Source organism: Panthera onca, chromosome B1 (assembly GCF_046562875.1).
Source record: "Panthera onca isolate mPanOnc1 chromosome B1, mPanOnc1 haplotype 2, whole genome shotgun sequence".
NCBI classification, from domain to species: domain Eukaryota; kingdom Metazoa; phylum Chordata; class Mammalia; order Carnivora; family Felidae; genus Panthera; species Panthera onca.
The window spans coordinates 162,023,033-162,043,209 of NC_138342.1; the positions used below are offsets into that span (position 1 = coordinate 162,023,033).

General features: G+C 33.4%; 1 protein-coding gene across 5 annotated transcripts in view; it reads right to left on the minus strand.

Moving 5' to 3' along the window:
• The window catches only part of LOC132691794 (disintegrin and metalloproteinase domain-containing protein 18), a 143,677-nt gene that overhangs the window by 9,468 nt on the left and 114,032 nt on the right, over window positions 1-20,177 (minus strand). For 4 of the 5 annotated variants that reach the window (XM_060653498.3, XM_060653500.3, XM_060653497.3 and 1 more), the window contains 2 exons: window positions 11,924-12,038; window positions 3,423-3,582 (listed from right to left, as the gene is read on the minus strand). In XM_060653498.3, coding sequence (XP_060509481.2) covers window positions 3,423-3,582; window positions 11,924-12,038 — 275 coding nt within the window. Of the gene's footprint in view, window positions 1-3,422; window positions 3,583-11,923; window positions 12,039-20,177 lie in introns of those variants that run through there. The other variant, XM_060653502.1, reaches the window with a different exon arrangement.

Here is a 20,177-nt window from a genome sequence, read left to right on the forward strand (position 1 = left end):
TTGTGTTTATATGTGTATTAATGTATTCTATCTTATTACATGTATAAATTAGTGTGTCCAACACCAACATCAACATATAGAATTGTTCCATCACCACAAAAAGCCATACAATCCCTACTTGGTACACCTACCTGCCTTACTCCCAATTCCTAATCCCTGGCAACCACTAATCTGGTCTCCATTACTATAACTGTAATGCAAGTACTTTATATAAATGGTATTGTATGGTAGCTCTTGAACTTTGTTTTTTTCTCTCATGTAATTCCCTTAGACCCATCAAAATTGCGTTATGTATTAATAATTAATTTCTTGCTATTCCTGAGTAGCTTCCGCAGTATGAATATTCCACAGTTTGTTAAACCAGTCATCCATCAAAAGATCAATTGGATAATTTTTATCCAATTTTATCAATTGGATAACTAAATATTATAACATTGCTATGGATGTTCATGTACAGTATTTTTGCATAAATGTAAAAGTCCTCTCTAGGGTAAATACCCAAGAGTGAAATTATTGGGTTGTATGATAAGGCTGACAAATTGTAGTCATAGTAGCTATGTGGTTTTGCATTTCCTCCAGCAATGTACAAGTGATCCAATTTTCTGTATCCTCATCAGTATTTACTATATTAATATTTTTTATCTTAATCAATCTATTGGGGGAAGTGTGATATTATCTCATTGTTGTTTTAATAATTACCCAAGTAACTAATCATGTTAAGTATAACTTAATATGCTTGCTTGCCATCTGTACATACTCTTTAGTCCATTCTTTGCTCACATCTTTGTCTTTTTCTAACCCCACATTTTTTCAACTGTTGGTGAACTTTTAAAATATAGATATAAAGTCTTTGTGGGATATATGGTTTGCAAATACATTCTATCAGACTGAAGCCTGTATTTTTACCTTTTTAACAGGATATTTTTCAGATCAAATATATTTAATTTGTATCACATACAAATTTTTCTTATGGATCATGATTTGTTCTCATATGAAAGAATTTTTGATCTTGTCCTACATCTGTAGAGTTTTTTATGTATTCATTAAAAGTTGAATAATTTAACTTATTAAATTTATGTCTACGATCCAATTTTTGACCTTCTATTTTTAAGTAGTTTCATATTCATAGCAAGTTGCAAAGACATGTACAGAAAGCTTTCATGTACCCCTTACTCAGCCTTTCCCATGATAACATTTTGGCTAACTATAGTATAATATGAAAAGGCAATTTACATTAACACAACCTACAGAGATTGCTCAGATTGCACAATTTAGACATGCATGCATATGTGTGTATGTTTATGTCCAGGTAGTTCTATGCAACTTGATCACATGCGTAGTTTCATGTAATTATAACCACATCAAGATACAGAACTGTACCATCAACAAAAGCTTTTGTTGCTACTCTTTAATGGACATACCCACTCTCTCCGTTATCCCTATCTCTTGGCAACTACTAATCTATCCTCAAAAACTGTCATTTTTAATATGACAAGAATTTTATATAATTGGAATCATAGTGTATCCAACCTTTTGAAAAGGGCTTTGTTTCACTTAGCATAATTCCCTTTAGTGTTCTCAAAATTGTTTCTATTAATACTTTGTTTTCTTTTATTACTGTATAGTGTGTGGTGGTATGGGTTTACCACAGGTTGTATAATGATTTATTCATTGAATGACCTTAATTTCCAGATTTGGGGTATTCTGTATTATGGTGTTATGAACATTTGTGTTCAAGTTTGTGTGAGAGAATGATTTTCATTTCTCAGAGATAAATCTTCAAGAGTGAAATTGTTGGATTGGTAGCTCTCTCAAGGTAAGTGATTTATTGGGAACAGAAAGTGAAGAAGTCCAACCCTAAGGACACTGTCATACACTATGGAGATTATATTGGTAAACAATTAATATAAGGCTGGAAGCTATTGAGAACAAGCTAAATTACAGATCATCTAAAATTTTAACAGAGAGAACCAGGAAAAGAGACAGCTAAGAAACGTCCTTTTGGGTTCAGAAAGAAACAAGCCTCAAAGACTACTCTTGCAAAGGCAATTGGATCTAATTGGATCAGACAATAGGGCAATTTGTGCCGTCACTATTAGCCTTTTATGTGATGAAAAATCTTTTGATATTTTTTGAATATATTCCTATGATACATGTTGAGGATAGAAATACACAATACTTTAAGCTACCAATTCTCTAATTACTTTATAAACTCAGTAAGAATCAAGAGAGGATATTCATGTACAAATAAAAAAAAGCATTAGTAAACTATATATACGTGTATATACAACTCCTGTAAAAGATAAAATATAAGCAAATAGGGAAAAGAGGCCAAATGACATGAAAGTAATTTCTGTGTAGAAAAAAATGGTGCAGCCCAGATGAAAATAAAGATTTGCAGCCTCACTAATAAAATTTAAAAAATATATGAGAAACACAATATTAGACACAATTACCATCTCCTATCTCACATACAGAAAGGGAGGAAAACAATAACAGACTCTTAAAGACAGAGAACTGAGTGTTGCTTGAGGCGAGATGGATAGGGGGATGGGCTAAATGGGTGAGGAGCATTAAGGAGGGCAGTTGTGGAGATGAGCACTGGGTGTTATATGTTAAGTGATGAATCACTGGGTTCTACTCCTGAAACCACTACTATAATGGATGTTAACTAACTTGAATTTAAATAAATAAATCAAAAAAGAAAAAAAAAGAAAGCTGGGATGTACAAGAGACTTTAAAACAAAGACTGTAATAGAGACAAAGAAAGGCGTTATATAATGACAAAGGGGTCAATCCAAACAAGATACATGCACCTAAATATAGAATGCAAATATTAACAGATCTACAGGGAGATATAGCAGTACAGTTGTAGTAGGGGACTTAAATTACCCACTGACATCAAGGGAGAGGTCATCCACTAGAAAAACCATTAATTAATTAAAATTTTTGAGAAACCCAAAACTGGATAGTTTTACTGGTGATAAATTCCATCAGAAGAGAAAAAGGACAAAAATAAGAATAGCATGTAGAAATTAATAAGAAATGGTAACTAATTTCTAAGGAATTTTGAAGGGATTTTTTTCACAGGATTTGAAACTACTGAAGAGAAATATTTTGAGGTTCAGGAATAAATGACAGTTTGAACACAGCATCTAAATACTGTAAATATTCATTGGGAAAACAGTTCTAGAACAGCCAAAATTTTGACTTGCTGCAGTATGCTAAAAACAATCTATTGGAAAACAAAATTATAAAAATGCCTTTTACATTAGATTAAAAATAATGCATACTTAGAAATGAATATAACTAATGAATATAAGGAATGAATATAACTTAGGAATATTATATAATGGATTTATTTCAATGGTCAATGAGCAGTACAATTTAAGATCATAAATTATTTGCATAGTCATATTTACCCTTCATATTCTGCATTTTGTCTGTTGCATGATTTTCTCATTTCATTTCGTTTCATGATCATAATGGTGAAAATTATGATAAAGGGAAGAACAATGTAGAAACTCAGAATAAGCCAGTTGTTTTTCTGTGCATTGTAGCCTTCTTCAATAAAAATTATATCTAAAAATGAAATAGAAATCAGTAGATATTCACTGAATATTTAAAAAAACATATTTCTTTCACTTTAATTATTTTGTATATAATATTTATGTAAATGATTGAAATTTTAATACATTGCAAACTCTTATGGGGAAAATAAAAGGACATTTAAGTTCATAACCCTAAACAGTGATGGAGCTTTTGTCAGATTTCTTGTCTTTTATGCATATTTTTAATTATTATTAACTGTGTACATGTTTTGAGTACTGCTTACTACATTTGGCATATTTATGACATCAATATTTTTTTAAAAAGTAATACAGTAATAGAATTTAATTTAAAAATTAGGAAGGATAAGTCAGAGAAAGAAAAATATCATACGATTTCACTCATATCTGGAATTTAGGAAACAAAAGAGATGAACATATGGGAAGATGAAAAAGGAGAGAGAGAGGGAAGTAAACCATGAGAAACTCTTAACAATAGAGAAGAAAGTGAGGGTTGATGGGGGGAGGTGGGTGGAGGATGGACTCAATAGGCTATGGGTACTAAGGAAGGCACTTTTTATGATAAGCCCTGGGTGTAATATGTAACTGATGAATCACTGAGTTCTACTCCTGGAATTAATATTACACTATATATTAACTAACTGGAATTTAAATAAAATTTTTGGGAAAAAAGACTCACCTAGATCATAAATGTTGCAAATAAAAGAATTTTATTATAGCAGTTTTGTGATAGAAAAAGAGAAATAGCATAAAGTTCCATCAACAGGACAAGGGCTAAATTAAGTTACGAGATATCCATACAATGTGATACCGTGTCACTACTAAAAAGAATGAGATAGACTTTGATAAATTCAATGATATAGGGAATGAACAACTCAAGTAGAATATATATTTTAGGATCTCCTTTTTTGTAAAAATAAAAACTAACCAAATGAGTGATTGAGTGATGCATGGGTGAATTGATAGATGGAGAGCTATCTCAAAACATATCCTGCCAGAATCCAAGAGAATCCTCAATATTTTCTAATCAATATTTCTTTCCAAAGTTTACAAGTATCTTGATTTCTTCTATTATTATTTAGTGAATTTTTACTGGAGTATAACATAAAAACAGAAATTGATGCATGCCATGATTATACAGCTCAAAGAATTTTCTAAATTAAACACAACCATATAGTCAACACCAAATCCAGGGCTCAGGATATTATGAGTACCTCAGAACACTCAACCTGATTTTTTCCAGTAATTATCCTTCCAAAAGAGAAATACTACATGAATCAATTTTTGACAGATTTTAAACCTTATGTGAATAGAATTATATTGTATGTACTTTTTCTTTTTTTTAATTTTATTTTTAAAAATTTACATCTAAATTAGTTAGCATATAGTGCAACAATGATTTCAGGAGTAGATTCATTAATGCCTCTTACCTATTTAGCCCATCTCCCCTCCCACAACCGCTCCAATAATCCTCAGTTTGTTCTCCATATTTATGAGTCTTTTCTGCTTTGTCCCCCTCCCTGTTTTTATATTATTTTTATTTCCCTTCCCTTATGTTCATCTATTGTGTCTCTTAAAGTCCTCATATGAGTGAAGTCATATGATTTTTGTCTTTCTCTGACTATTTTCACTTAGCATAATACCCTCCAGTTCCATCCATGTAGTTCAAATATATATATGTATATATATATGTATATGTGTGTGTACATATATATATATACCACATTTTCTTTATCCATTCATCCATTGATGGACATTTAGGCTCTTTCCATACTTTGGCTATTGTTGATAGTGCTGCTATAAACATTGGGGTTCATGTGTCCCTTTGACACAGCACATCTCTATCCCATGGATAAAATGCCTAGTAGTGCAATTGCTGAGTCATACGGTAGTTCTATTTTTAGTTTTTTGAGGAACCTCCATGCTGTTTTCCAGAGTGGCTGCACCAGCTTGCATTCCCACCAATAATGCAAAAGAGATCCTCTTTCTCTGCATCCTCGCCAACATCTGGTGTTGCCTGAGTTGTTAATATTAGTCATTCTGACAGGTGTAAGGTGGTATTTCATTGTGGTTTTGATTTGTATTTCCCTGGTGATGAGTGATGTTGAGCATTTTTTCATGTGTCCGTTGGCCATCTGGATGTCTTCTTTGGAGAAGTGTCTATTCATGTCTTTTGCCCATTTCTTCACTGGATTATTTGTTTTTTTGGTGTCGAGTTGGATAAATTCTTTATAGATTTTGGATACTAACCCTTTATCTGATGTCGTTTGCAAATATCGTCTCCCAGTCTGTCAGTTGCCTTTTAGTTTTTATGATTGTTTCCTTCACTGTGCAGAAGCTTTTCATTTTGGTGAGGTCCCAGTAGTTCTTTTTTGCTTTTGTCTCCTGTGCCTCTGGAGATGTGTTGAGTAAGAAGTTGGTGGGGCCAAGATCAAAGAGGTTTTTGCCTGCTTTCTCCTTGAGGATTTTGATGGCTTCCTGTCTTACATTGAGGTCTTTCATCCATTTTGAGTTTATTTTTGTGTATGGTGTAAGAAAGTGGTCCAGGTTTATTCTGCATGTCGCTGTCCAGTTTTCCCAGCACCACTTGCTGAAGAGACTGTCTTTATGCCATTGGATATTCTTTCCTGCTTTGTCAAAGATTAGTTGGCCATACGTTTGTGGGTCTATTTCTGGGTTCTCTATTCTGTTCCATTGATCTAAGTGTTCTTGTGCCAGTACCATACTGTCTTGATGATTACAGCTTTGTAGTATAGCTTGAAGCCTGGGATTGTGATGCCTCCTGCTTTGATTTTCTTTTTAGAGATCACTTTGGCTATTCGGGGTCTTTTCTGGTCCCATACAAATTTTAGGATTATTTGTTCTAGCTCTGTGAAGAATGCTGGTGTTACTTTGATAGGGATTGCATTGAATATGTAGATTGCTTTGGGTAGTATCGACATTTTAACAATATTTGTTATTCCTATCCAGGAGCATGGAATCTTTTTCCATTTTTTTTTTGTGTGTGTGTTCTTCAATTTCTTTCATAAGCTTTCTATAGTTTTCAGTGTATAGATTTTTCACCTTTTTGGTTAGATTTATTCCTAAGTATTTTATGGATTTGGTGCAACTGTAAATGGATCCCAGAATGATGGAAATCCTTAGATAGCAATTAATAAGTGGGGTGAATAAAACAGACATTGATGGGGTTGAAACAAAGGTGTTTTCTTAATGCTTGTTTATTTTTGAGAGAGAAAGAGAAAATGCGAGCAGGGAATGGGAAAAGAGAGAGGGGTAGAGAGAATCCAAAGTGGGATCTGCACTGATGGCACAGACCCCTCCGTGGGACTTGAACTCATGAGCTATGAGATCATGAACTGAGCCAAAGTCTATCACTTAACTGACTGAGCCACCCAGGTGCTCCAAAACAAAGGTTTTAATATCGCACTACCAGAGGTGGGGTAAACAAAAGGGACCTCCTGCTGGTCCCCCAATATTGAAGTTCCTGAACAAGCTCATTATATTTTTCTCAGTTTGGAAAATTTTAAAAAGCATTAAGGTGGAGATTACAATGAGAAACAAGACCATAAATCACTTGTGCTTGTGGTAGTGGTTAAGCAGGTTGATTGAGTTAAAGGTGGACAAAAGGGCCTGAATCCCTCGGCTTGATTTCTCACTAGGGATGTCTCCCAAAGACTTTTTCACAAGAATGGGTAAAATGGTCAGGAAATGAGGGGGAGAAATTTCCAAGACTCCTTGATACAGAAACCCTAGGGAGTGTGGTACCAAAAACACATTGGTGAAGTCTCAATGTGAGCTAAAGTAGATTGGGAGAACATAAAAACATGAGGGCTGATAAGATTATGAAATTGGTATACATAAAAAAGCTTTATGTGAAATGGTTGCATCTCTTTTACCTGATGCTATTATGGAGATGAACATTGTATCTGAGGGGAATGTAACCCATACTTGGTTTTATAAAACAGAAGGGTATAAATCTGCCCTTCAAGCAATATTAACTGAACATGCTAGATAGGAATTAGTGAGATGGTCTGAGCCCAAATATTGGAATGCTGTTAGAGGCAAATTCTCTGTGTAATAGCCCTATGTGGCATCTAGACTAGGGCTTCGTTCTTTCAGGCATCTAATACCATCAAGCTAAGACAGTATCATCTCTGGTTTAGTCCCTTTTGAGCTGTTAATGTAATATTGGATTTCTCTCATTAAATAACCCAATTATTCATTCCTCTATCCTTTACAATTACTCCCCCTTCTTTCCATTTACACACAAATTGTTCCAGCTTTGGAAGGTACATTAAGCTTGCTTACTGTGCTGATCTAGCTTGCAGGCAACAATGCTAGTCTATCTAGAAAGTCCTTTCCCCTCAGTTCACTCTTGTTCACATAGGGTAAAATTAAAAAGGTACAGAACTAGTGGACTATCTTTACCCGCAGGCAATATAGCTGCATTTATGGTTAGCCTAAATTTTGCCAGATGGGGTAAAGGTACATTCTTCCCCATCAAGGCCTTTCGGAATTCTGATATAAAGACAACATATAGTTTTGGTTTCTTACTTAGGAATTATGCTTGTTCCTTGCCTTGTATTTGCAGACTTGGATGCACTAGAAAAACAGGGAAATCTACCAAGAGGGGGCACTCTTTTTAGTCTCACTCATGTTGAGTGTGAGCATACCCACATGAAGGTGTCTAAGACCTAGTGCCTTTATCTCCCTCCATTTTAGACAATGTTTCCAATTCTTTATCAAACTAGTAGTCTGAGGAGAATATCTGTCTGCCCATAGTTTTGACCTTATAGACTGTAAAATGTGTTTCTTGGTCTAAACAAGTGATGGTCAACAATTCAAATTGGTGAAAAAGTTCTGTTTCAGGTTTTGTTTTTGTTATTGTTTCCTAATAGCACTCTGAGCATTTGAATCTACCACCAAGCAAGCAAACCCCAGGCCAGAGTCTATCTCTGTTAGGACCCAAGTGTAGCTTCCCAGGGCTACCAGCATCAGTCTCACTTGTCGGATATGATCAGGACCTTCCCACCAGGGAACCTGCCACATATGCATCTGCAGTCTTTGTCTGTTTTAGTGACAGACAGAAGAGCTCTTATTGGCATTTCGTGCCTCAGAGGTTGCAAGAAGAATGTGTCTGAATTCAGTCCATCTTTGCATTGCTGCAATATCCCTATATACCTTTATTTTGTGGACCTAGGTGGCCATCACAAGGAATCACATGGGAATATCTGATTATCAATTCGATCACCTTCTGAATTTGCAAGGGGATTCTGATGAGCATCAACATGTCCTACTTTAAGTCACTCCTCAAATCTCCATAGGGCCATGCCCCCATACAGGCATCCCTTTAATAGGTCAAGTTTCCATTGCCCTTGGACTCTGACCATAAGGCCAGGGATTGGCTACTACTTATGAGTTAGTAGAAACCCCAAACCCAAACATAGAGGTTTTTACCATTGTTCACTTCTTCCACCACTTCAAGAAAAACAATATGCAATTCAGCCCACTAAGGTGATTTGACTTCTGTACATTAATTTTACTTTTTTAATTTTTTTAGAGTTTATCTTGAGAGAGAGAGGAGAAAGAGCACGTGTGTGTAGGCAAGAGGGGAATGGGCAGAGACAAAGGGAGAGAGAAGGAATCCCAAGCAGGCTCCCTGCTGTTAGCACAGAGCCCCACATAGGGCTCAAACTCATGAACCGTGAGATTGTGACCTGAGTTGAAACCAAGAGTCGGACACTTAACTGACTGGGCCACCCAGGCACCCAGTATATATATTAATTTTATATCTTGCAACCTTGCTATAAATGTTAATTAGTTCTAGGAGGGTTTTTTTTTTTTTATTATTTTGGATTTTATACATAGACCATCATGTCATCTGAGAACACAAACAGTACTATTTCTTCAAAATTTTTATAATTCCTATTTCCTTTTCTTGTCCTACTGTATTAGCTAGGACTTCCCTTTTTTAATTTACTTATTTGAATCCAAATTAGTTAATATACAGTGTAGTATTGGTTTCAGGAGTAGAACCAAGTGATCCATCACTTACATATAACAAAATATGCTACAGCTTTTTAGTCTGCAGTGTATGGCTCTTGTTTATGCTGTTTTTTATTTAAATTTCTTTAATTTTCTTTGTCTGGGCCATCCTTGTGTCTTCAGTTTTGTTTTCAGCCAAAGCTTGTTTGCTTTGCAAACACTTGTCTTAACTTTCTGCTACTAGATTTTTATGTGCATTAGGGAACTCATTCAAACTTCAGGTCATTTTCAAGCTTAGCTTGTATTTTACCTTCCACCTGTATCTCTTGAATCTCCTCTGTGTTGTACACAGGCTCCATCAGTTGAGGATACACTGATGGACATGTGGGTGTGTTGGGCCTGTTAAATTTATAGTTACTCCCTAGTTTGTTGCTTGTCATAAAAGTTCTGCTATCTCTGTACAGCAAGTCCCCCATGTTATCCTGATAAACTGATTGCCAGTGTAGTTGACAATACTCCAATGAATCAAGTAATCCCTTTCTTCCTCCTACATACTTGGGTGGGAGGAAGCTAATGGTTTTCATATCTTGCTGTGTCCTAGTTAAATTACCATGTTGACAGAGCTGGGACTGAAGAAATAAGAACAGCCTCAGGGAAGGATTACCACAAATTTACACTCTTGTTAATTGAAGTGGATTTCATGAATAAATACTTTTTATTAGCTTTTGGCTGATTTACACAGTACTGAAATGGTTGGTTTGACAGGTTTTGTCCACCTTTTTAGTTGCTTCTGGAGGAGAGAGAGGTTTTGTTGATCTCCTCTCTATACTGTAGGATAATTAAAAGACTAACTCAAGCTATTTATTTATTTATTTTACCAATGGTTTTCAGAAGTTTGATTATGATTGTTTTAAGTGTAAATTTCTTTACATTATCCTTATTAAGTTTCATTTAGTTTCTTATATCTGAGTGTAAGCTTTTTTCACCCTGTTACAGAAATTTGGGGTCATAATTTTTCAAATATCTTTTCTGTACATTCTTTCTTTCTAATTTTCATTTGAACCACCCATTACATGCCTGCAGGAATGGTTGATTATCTCACTAACCTACAATGGTGAATCTCATGTGTTTTCCTTAGGTCAAAGATCATAGTTGTATATTATTACCTGATGAAAATATCTCATGTAATTTTATAGTAATCTTTCATGACCAGAAAAATAAATCATTGTGACCACTCCTTTTTGTCATCTTTTTTTCAAGGATTAACAATTATTTTAGAGATTATGTCTCTACTGTTGCATCCAGAATTTATATCCAAATCTCTTATCTCATTACACATAAAAATGTACATATTTTTACCTTTCCAGAAATTACTTTCAATATAAGATAACTGTAAATTAAGGATTATCAGTCCCTGATGTCACTACTTAGTTGGCAATGTTATCAAATTCCCATGGATTCCCATAGATGTTTTCACATGGATTCTTTAACATGTAACCCAAACTCTATTTATACAAAATTAAATACATTATCTTCATGCTGTGTCCATCCTTCAATTATTTTTGCAAAGTAGATATATTATCATTACCCATTCTTCTCCGTGTGCCAAATATAATGACCATATCAATGACCATCATGCCTTATTCATTGTTATTCATAAAAACAGGATAATGCAACACATTATCTTCTCTTTTATTGTTTATTTCAGGTCCTTATAATTAAGGTAATTGTTTTCCAATGAATAGTTTCATTCAGACTCATATTATCAAATCCATATTCCATGGTGTTGCTTGATTGGACTTTCTGAAATGTGGATCTCAATACTATTGCCTTACCAGACACTTAACATGTTTGTATAGGGAATAATGAATGAATGAATGATTGAATCAACAAATATGACACTTGCCTTAATTTATGCAAATAAGAGAAAATATAAAAATTTACTCCATCAGTCAAGGTATGATTTATTATTAGTTCCATTTATATTTTGTCATATGTATTTTCCAAATTTCATTCAGAATGACCACCCTATGCTATAGCTGTTTTTAAGTGTACAAAATTTTTAATAATATAAAATTCAAATCTTTTATGTAGTGTTTATTCTTCCATATTTTAATTTGTTTTGAATTCTTGCTATGGCATTTATTGAAACTTGAATACTATCTTCTAACTTATTTAACTAAGATGTTGAAAACTGAGTATCTGAGAAAATATTACAAATATTGTATAATACTAATTTCATTAAAGTCACTATTCAAGATAGCCCTTTTAATTATTCAGGTGATCATGAAAGATTAGACTCAGCATTATATTTCTTTATTTAATAAAACAACATCTATTTTTGTTTTAAAAGTTTTATTTCTACTCACCAGATTTCTGAACATTTCCATCATCAATACTTCCCCCTGGTGAACCAATCTGGAATTTACAATATGGAGGCCTATGGCCAGGAAAACAATGACAATTACCCAAATTATTACATATCTGAAACAAACAACAAAATATAAATTTGTTAGTTTTTATATCTTATGTATATATTTAAAAGAATAAAATTATTTTTCCTAAGTTTATTAACACTGTATGAGAAATAGGTTGGAAAAAATAGTGAAAATTTTGGCAGCATAATGGTCAAGGACAAAATTACTACTTACGACCTTCATATATTGACTTTCTGATAAATACTTTGCCTTCCCCAATCATTTTTATTTTTTTTTTAATTTTTTTTTTTAACGTTTATTTATTTTTGAGACAGAGAGAGACAGAGCATGAACGGGGGATGGGCAGAGAGAGAGGGAGACACAGAATCCGAAGCAGGCTCCAGGCTCTGAGCCATCAGCCCAGGGCCCGACACAGGGCTCGAACTCACGGACCGTGAGATCGTGACCTGAGCTGAAGTTGGACGCTTAACCGACTGAGCCACCCAGGTGCCCCAAGACACCAATCATTTTTATTAAATGAGATTCAATATATTATGGCCATCATATTCACAACATTGGGTGACTTTAGAATTTTTCAAAAATATTATATCATTTAGTTATTTTGTAAACATTTGCCGCCACCACTTCCACATTTCTACACTTTAATTTCTATGCAAAATATGACAATTAAATTACCAACAATTGACTTGGTCACTTTAATTTCTTATCCTAGTCATCTTTCCAAAATTTTACTTTAATGATAAGCTGTTTGCATTTCATTTTAAGTGAACATATTTTCCAAAATAAAATAAAATAGATGCAAAAATATTAAAAATGAAAAACAAGTAAAACTTTATGATCAACTCACACCTCTAACAGTTTACATCTATGGAGTTTATATGTTATTTGTGCTTTTACACTTAATAGTTTAGTATTTTCATTTTGAAGTAAAACAAGTAAATACAATTTTATAAAATTCAAATACTTAAAATGCATAAAACTAAGCGTTTTCACCCACTAATTAAGTTCCACTCACCACTGCTAAGAATTTTCTGTATTTCCTTCCTATTCCTGTCTATTTCTTCTTTCAGTTTTGTTAATATTTCATTTATATATTCAAAAGTTTGGACTTTGGATGCATTTCTATTACAATTTTTGTAACTTTTTGATGGCTTGACTCTTTTATCATTATATAATAACTTGTCTTTTTTGACAATCTTTTACTTAAGGCATATTTTCTCTGATAGAAGTGTAGCCACACTACTGTCTTTTGATTACCATCTGCATGGAAAATCTCTTTCCATTCCTTAATATTCAACCTATGTGTGTCCTTAAAAGTAAAGTAAATCACTGTATACTTCCTAGTATATCATTTGATGTTGTTTTTTAATAAAAATTCAATAAACTTATATTTAAAGTAATTATGGGTTAGAAAGAATTTACTATTGCCTTTGTGCCCCTTGTTTACTGGTGGTTCCTTTGTTCTGTTTTCCTTCTCTTGCTGTGCTCCTTTGTAACTTGATTTTTTTAAAAATACTTTTATGCTTTGATTACTTTGTCTTTATCTTTTGTGTGTCTACTACAATTTTTTATATGTGAGTTTGATGAAGCTTACATAAGATATTTTATAGATATAATAGTTTATTTTAAGCTGATAACAACCAAAATATGACCTTATACAAATAATTCTACACTTTAATTTCTCCTTCCCCCACATTTTGTATAATTGATGTCACAACCTCCATCATTTTATGTGATGTATTAACACATTTTTGTATCTAGTTAATTTCAAAACTTTTGTCTGTTAACTTTTATTTTTTATTTTTTTAAATGCTCGTTTATTTATCTTTGAGAGAGAGAGGGCACAAACGGGGGTTGGGGTAGAAAAAGAGGGAGACAGGGAATCCAAAGCAGGCCCCGGGCTTCCAACTGTGAGTTCCTAGCCTGACCTGGGTCTCAGACTCACAAACTGTGAGATCATGACCTAAGCTGAAGTCAAACACTTAGCCGACTGAGCCACCCAGGTACCCCTTAACTTTTATACCAGAGTTTAAAGTGATTTACATGCTAACATTACAATATTAGAGTATTCTGAATTTGAATATATTTTAATTTTTACAGTGACTTTTATACTTTTACACTTTTTCATGTTGTTAGTGTCCTTTTTGTCAACTTGAAGAACTCCTTTTTGCATTTCAGAAAAAGAGAATATATGAAGAAATAACTACTGAAAACTTCCCAAATTCAATGAAAAATGTGAATATATCCAGAAGCTCACAAACTTCAAATAAAATGAACTCAGAGACTCACACTGGTACATATCATAATCAAACTTAAAAGCCAAAGGCAAAGAGAGAATTTTGAAAGCAGGAAAGGAAGTAAGTTGTCACGTACAAGAGATCTTAAATAAGACTATCAGCAGCTTTCTCATGAGAAATTTGGAAACCAGCAGGCAGATGGCAGATATATTTAGAGTGCTAACAGAAAAACAACAACAAAAAACCTGTCAACCAAGAATCTTATATTTAGCAAAACTGTCCTTCAAAAGTAAGGGAGAATTTAAATAATTCCCAGATAAATACTAAGGAATTCATTATTACTAGAGCAGCCCTGCAAGAAATGGTCAAAGAAGTATGGCAGGGTAATTTGAAAGGCCAGTATATTACAATTTAAAGCTATGTGAAGAAATAAAGATCTCAAAAAAGGTATATACACGTGAATTTTTAAAAGCTAAAATTGTAAAAATTGTAACTCTACTTTTGGTTTCTACATGATAAGGAACTAATAGATAAAAAAAAAATTATTAGTCTAGAAGCTAGTATTATTATAATCTTGGATTGTAGCTTCACATTTTGTTTCTACACAATTTAAGAGACTAATGAGCTTAAAATAATTATTAGTTTATGTTTTGGGATCCAAAGTAAAATGATTTAATTTGTGACATCAACAAATAATAGGGGTCACAACAGTACAATAAAGAAGCAAAGTTTTTGTATGTTCTTAAAGTTAAACTGGTATAAATTTAAATGAGAGTGTTATAACTTTAGTACATTAAATGTATCCCCAATGCAGTTTCACAAAGAAACTGCTATCAAATATACATGAAAGGAAAAGAGGATGGAATTTAAACATTTCAATACAAAAAAATCAAGTGAACACAAAAGAATATAGTAATATAAATAAAAAGATTTTTTATTTATAATTTATTTATTTAAATTTATAATTTATTTGAAAGGTGTATCAAAAATAAACAGCAAAGTAACAAAGTCACTGTTTATCCATAATTACTTTAACTGTAAATAAATTAAACTTTAAATAAAAAGACATAAATTGGCAAAACAGATTTAAAAAAAAACACATGATTTAACTATATGCTGTTTATAAGAGACTTAATGTAGATCCAAAGACAAATAAATTGAAAGTGAAAGGATGGAAAAGATATTTCACGCAAAAGTAACTGAAAGATAACAGAGGTCATTATACTAATATCAGACACAATAGACTTTAAAAAGTTTAGAAAAGACAAAGAATGATATGATATGTTAAAAAAGATTCAATACAGCAAAAAGATATAGCAATTATAAATATTTATACACTTAGTAACAGACCTTCAAAATATATTAGGCAAAAACTGATAGAATGTAAAGGAGAAATAAGCAGTTCTACAAGAGTTGACATTATGATTCCATAATGGGACTCAACATTGACAACCAAGGCTGCAAATTGGACTTTAAACAGTGGCAGTAACTAGATCACCCTTGGTAAATGGGATTCCACCTTGTTTAACCCATGCATAATCTCCATAGCTGCTTGTCCATAGCTGCCACAATAACTAGTTTGTTTATGTGAATGTGTCAGCATTTGGGTGGGCAATGATGGAGACTGGCAAATGTTAACCAGTCAAATAATTTTGTCTGTTTTTACTTTTGTGGCTGATCCCTCTGATAAGAGTTAACATTCTAAATGAAATTGTCATGAATTATGGTTCCTCCCATATGTTCATCCGCATGATCTTAACCCTGATTTTTCAATCTTTCTTTTTTTTGTCTTTTGACTAGCTGGCCAAGGAATTTACTATAGCCTACAAGTCAGTGTATATTTTAACATCAGTCTCTTTCTCTCTTCAACACAATATTATGATTAGCTGACCTACCAGAATTTCTACCCATAGGGAAGATTTATCATCACCAAAGTCTTTTAAGCTCATTCCTCACTGTGGCTGTAGGAAAGCCATTATTTATATTTGACTTGTACCCACACACCAAGCCATCCATCTGTACATCAGGCTTTGGCATTGCTGATCTATCAGCTAGTCATAGAGAATCTTTCATGTATTCATAGGTGAAACTAGGGAGAAGTACCAATGCAAGACCAGAGAATTATATGGGAGTTTAGCCTACTTATCCTTTCATTGCTTTGGTTAGGCTCTTGCTTGATTCCAGATATACCACTTCAATCTTATAATGCATTATTTCAGATTTTACAAAATTTGTGACTTGGAAATCTTGGCAGAACAATCAGTTGTTGTTTCATGGTCAGAACTTCTTTCTCAGAGTGTAATAATAATACACCAGCAGGTATTTTTCCAAAAATGAAGAATTATCTACTGGAAATGGCATGGTTTCATTCCAAAAACCTGGGGTATACATTGCTATTCTTCTATTAAAGCATAGAAGCATAATTCAGCATCTTTCCCCACCCCTGAAAGCACTAATACCATTTAATCTGGGTAATAGGACTGAAGCAATAGGGCTTGCATTTACCAGTCTGAGTCAGCTTCAAGGACCTCACCTACTATCTTCCCTACAGAAAGCTGATAGCCTTTCATATCACTTGATATATGGCTTGCAACAATATTTTCAGGTATATAATAAGCTGTTACTAGAATCTGAGGAAACCCAATAGTTGTTGTACTTCCATCTTAATAGTGGAAAATGTAAAACAAAATAACATGTCCTTTTCTTCAAAGGAGATGTTCTGACATGACATAAACAACTGGACTCCTAATCATTTATTAATGTACAAGCCACTGAATATCCCTAGTATTTAGCTCTCATCCTCTGGAGCACATATATCTTATAGATACCTACAAAGTGCTAGCTATTTTGGCTTATCTGGTCCATTAGCATGATATCATTGATAGAGATAAGCACTGTGATATTCTCCAGATGTCCAAATAATACAGATATTGTTTGATTACTTTAAGAAAGAGGATGGGAAAATTAACCCAGTCCTGGGAAAAACTAAAATGTATATTGTTATTCACTCCATGTGAATATGATAACTATCAGATGATTTTTTTTTCTAATAAAGATGAACTGGAACAGATTTGCCTGATGAATAGCCACACACCATATACCATATCTTAATCTTTAGTAAAGACAACACATCTGGCACAATTACTGCAAATGTAAATACAACACTTTTGAGTTTGAGGATCTTATTATCATCCTTCAAGATATGCCTGGTTTTGTAGAGACTAGAGTAGTAACTTAAATGGAGATATTGTGGGGGGCCACTAACTTTATATCTGCTGTATTTTAAAGGTGACAATAATCCAAGCCATTTACACCAGGACGTGATATTGTTTTTGGTTTTATATTTTATCCGTCTAGGGAAGTTTCAGAGGCCTCCACTTGTATTTACCCATAAGACAGTTTGACACCACAAATCAAAAGTTCTAGGTGGCAGTTTTGCCAAGCAGTATATATATAAATTACAAACATACACATAAGGAGGGGAGAAATAGCCACTGGGTGAGTCCAAAGACCCAATATGTCCTAGGAAAGAATTCCATTTATTATCTGATCCCTATATGTCCATGTCCTAAAAAAGGGAAAGTGATGAGTCTTCAGGTTTATGAGTATTTGTATCAGTTTGGACCTTGTGTCCAACAGTTCTCAAAATGTTTGGAGAACATTTACTTCAAACTATAGTTACATGAAGAAATGGCCATAGTTCTTGTCAAGAACAGGAAGAATCATCATCACATAACTATATTGTTTTGATCCTGTTGAGAACTTCGTATTTAAGATGCTGCTGCTTCTTTAGTTAGTGATTCATGGTCAAAAACCTTGCTCAGTTCCAGAAATGTGGCAAGAAATTGTGACATTTTATTGGGACAACTGCTTTCAGCTTCCTGATTATCCTTTGTTAATTACAATTCATTGGATAGATTGAACAGTACTTGTGTTGGCTGCATATTTTTTCACCAATAAGAAAGGTTTCCATAATTCTCTGAGGACCAGGCCCCTCTGGTTTGCCCTAGTATCTTGCCACTAATTATGATAATTTCTGATCATTATTGACTTCTATTGTCTCATGGTTCTGTCACCCCCATGGGTATCAATGAACCCAGATCTGTAATAGTATCTCCTACCATAAGCATGGACTACACTAAGTTCCTAACCATTTCTAGTGCATTTTTAATTAAGTAAAATTAAGCAAATAAATGATATATCTTATGGACCTTCATGTGATGCACTGCCATTTTTAGGGTTAGGCCTTATATAGTATATCCAATTAGCATGCCCATTTATCTGAGGCTTATAATCTCTTCTTCTACCATAAATATTCTGGCATTTGTATTCATGTGGTATGAGCCATTTTTTCCCCATGGTTCTAGGAGACATCATAGAAGTGTACATGCTACATCTATTGAGGATTTTGTCAGTGTCCTTATAATGGTCCTTCAAATCAATAAACATTCTCTAGGTCAAACTAATATTCTAGTTCTTTCATAAAACAAACTCAGAATTCAGTTCATGACTACTGTTCTTGCCCCTATTGGGGCAAGTCTTGCATTTCCTTTGGAGTGTAATTGCTTTTGTTCCTTATCAGGCCCAGAACATCTCCAGTCAAATTATACTGTAATTCTTATTATTGGTATAGTGGCAGAAAGAAAAGTGGGAGAAAATTTTAGGGGGCATATGTTAACTTGCAAGTGCCAGACCTCTGTATAATCTTCTAGCAAGCAGGGAATTTCATCCCTTGACAGAAATAAATGAACCATTTCTGTAGGTTCAGATGAATCTGGAGATTTGAGATTTTGGGGGAATATCAATTCAGACAGCCACTTCCAACATATCAGAGTGTCATTACTTTCCAAGATTTTCTCATATATTGTCATAGAAGAACTTTTTTGTTGGAGGTTAGTTCTTTTTAATCAGTACATCATGTCTGATAGTCAACAATAAGTTACATGCCATGCTAAAAAAATCACAATTTGAAGAGACAGAGAAAGGTCTAGACCAGACACATATGCCAAAGATGTTGGAAGTATCAGACCAAGGATATAAAGCAGCCATGATTAATGTGCTTAGGGAAAGTAGACAACATAAAAGAACAGATGTGTAATATAAGCAGTGAGATAGAAATTCTAAAAAAAAAATATTTTAAGTAATAGAAATCTAAAACACTATATAGAAGACATGAATTCCTTTGATGGGCTCATCTGTATACAACCAAAGAAATAATCAGTGAGCTTGAGAAAATGTCAATAAAAAAATCCAAAACTTAAGTGCAAAGAGAAAAAATAATAAAAAGATACAACAGAATATCCAAGAACTGTGGGACAATTAAGAAATATATACATGTCATGGGAATACCTGAAGGAGAAAAAAAGAAAGGGACAGAAAACTATTTGAAACAATATTGACACAATTTCCCCAAAGGTCCTATACATAAACTTCAGAGAATGTCAGGCAAGGCAAACATTTTAAAAATGCATGTGGAAATAACATTCAAACTGCAGAAAATATAAAAAAAATGAAGAGAATATCTTGAAAAAATCTAGAAAATAAAAAAAAAACTTATCTACAGAAGAGCAAGGATGATAATTATGTTGTACTTTTCTTCAGAAATCATTGAAAGCAATAAGAGAAGGGAGTGAAATATTTAAATGCCGAAAAAAACCAAACAGCCACCTTGAATGTGTATCCATTAAAATTATACTTCAAAAAAGAAGGAAAAATAAAGACTTTCTTAAACAAACAAAATTTCAGAAAATTTGTCACAAATATACCTGCTTTGCAAGAAATGCTTCAGAAAAGACTGATGTAGATTAGAAACTCAGACATACGTACAGAAGAAAGAGTAAAAGAGAAGGAATAAAGGAAGGTAAAATAAACTATTTTATTTTTCTTATTCTTTTTTTTTACAAAGTTTATTTATTTATTTATTTGAGATAGAGAGCGTGAGCAGGGGA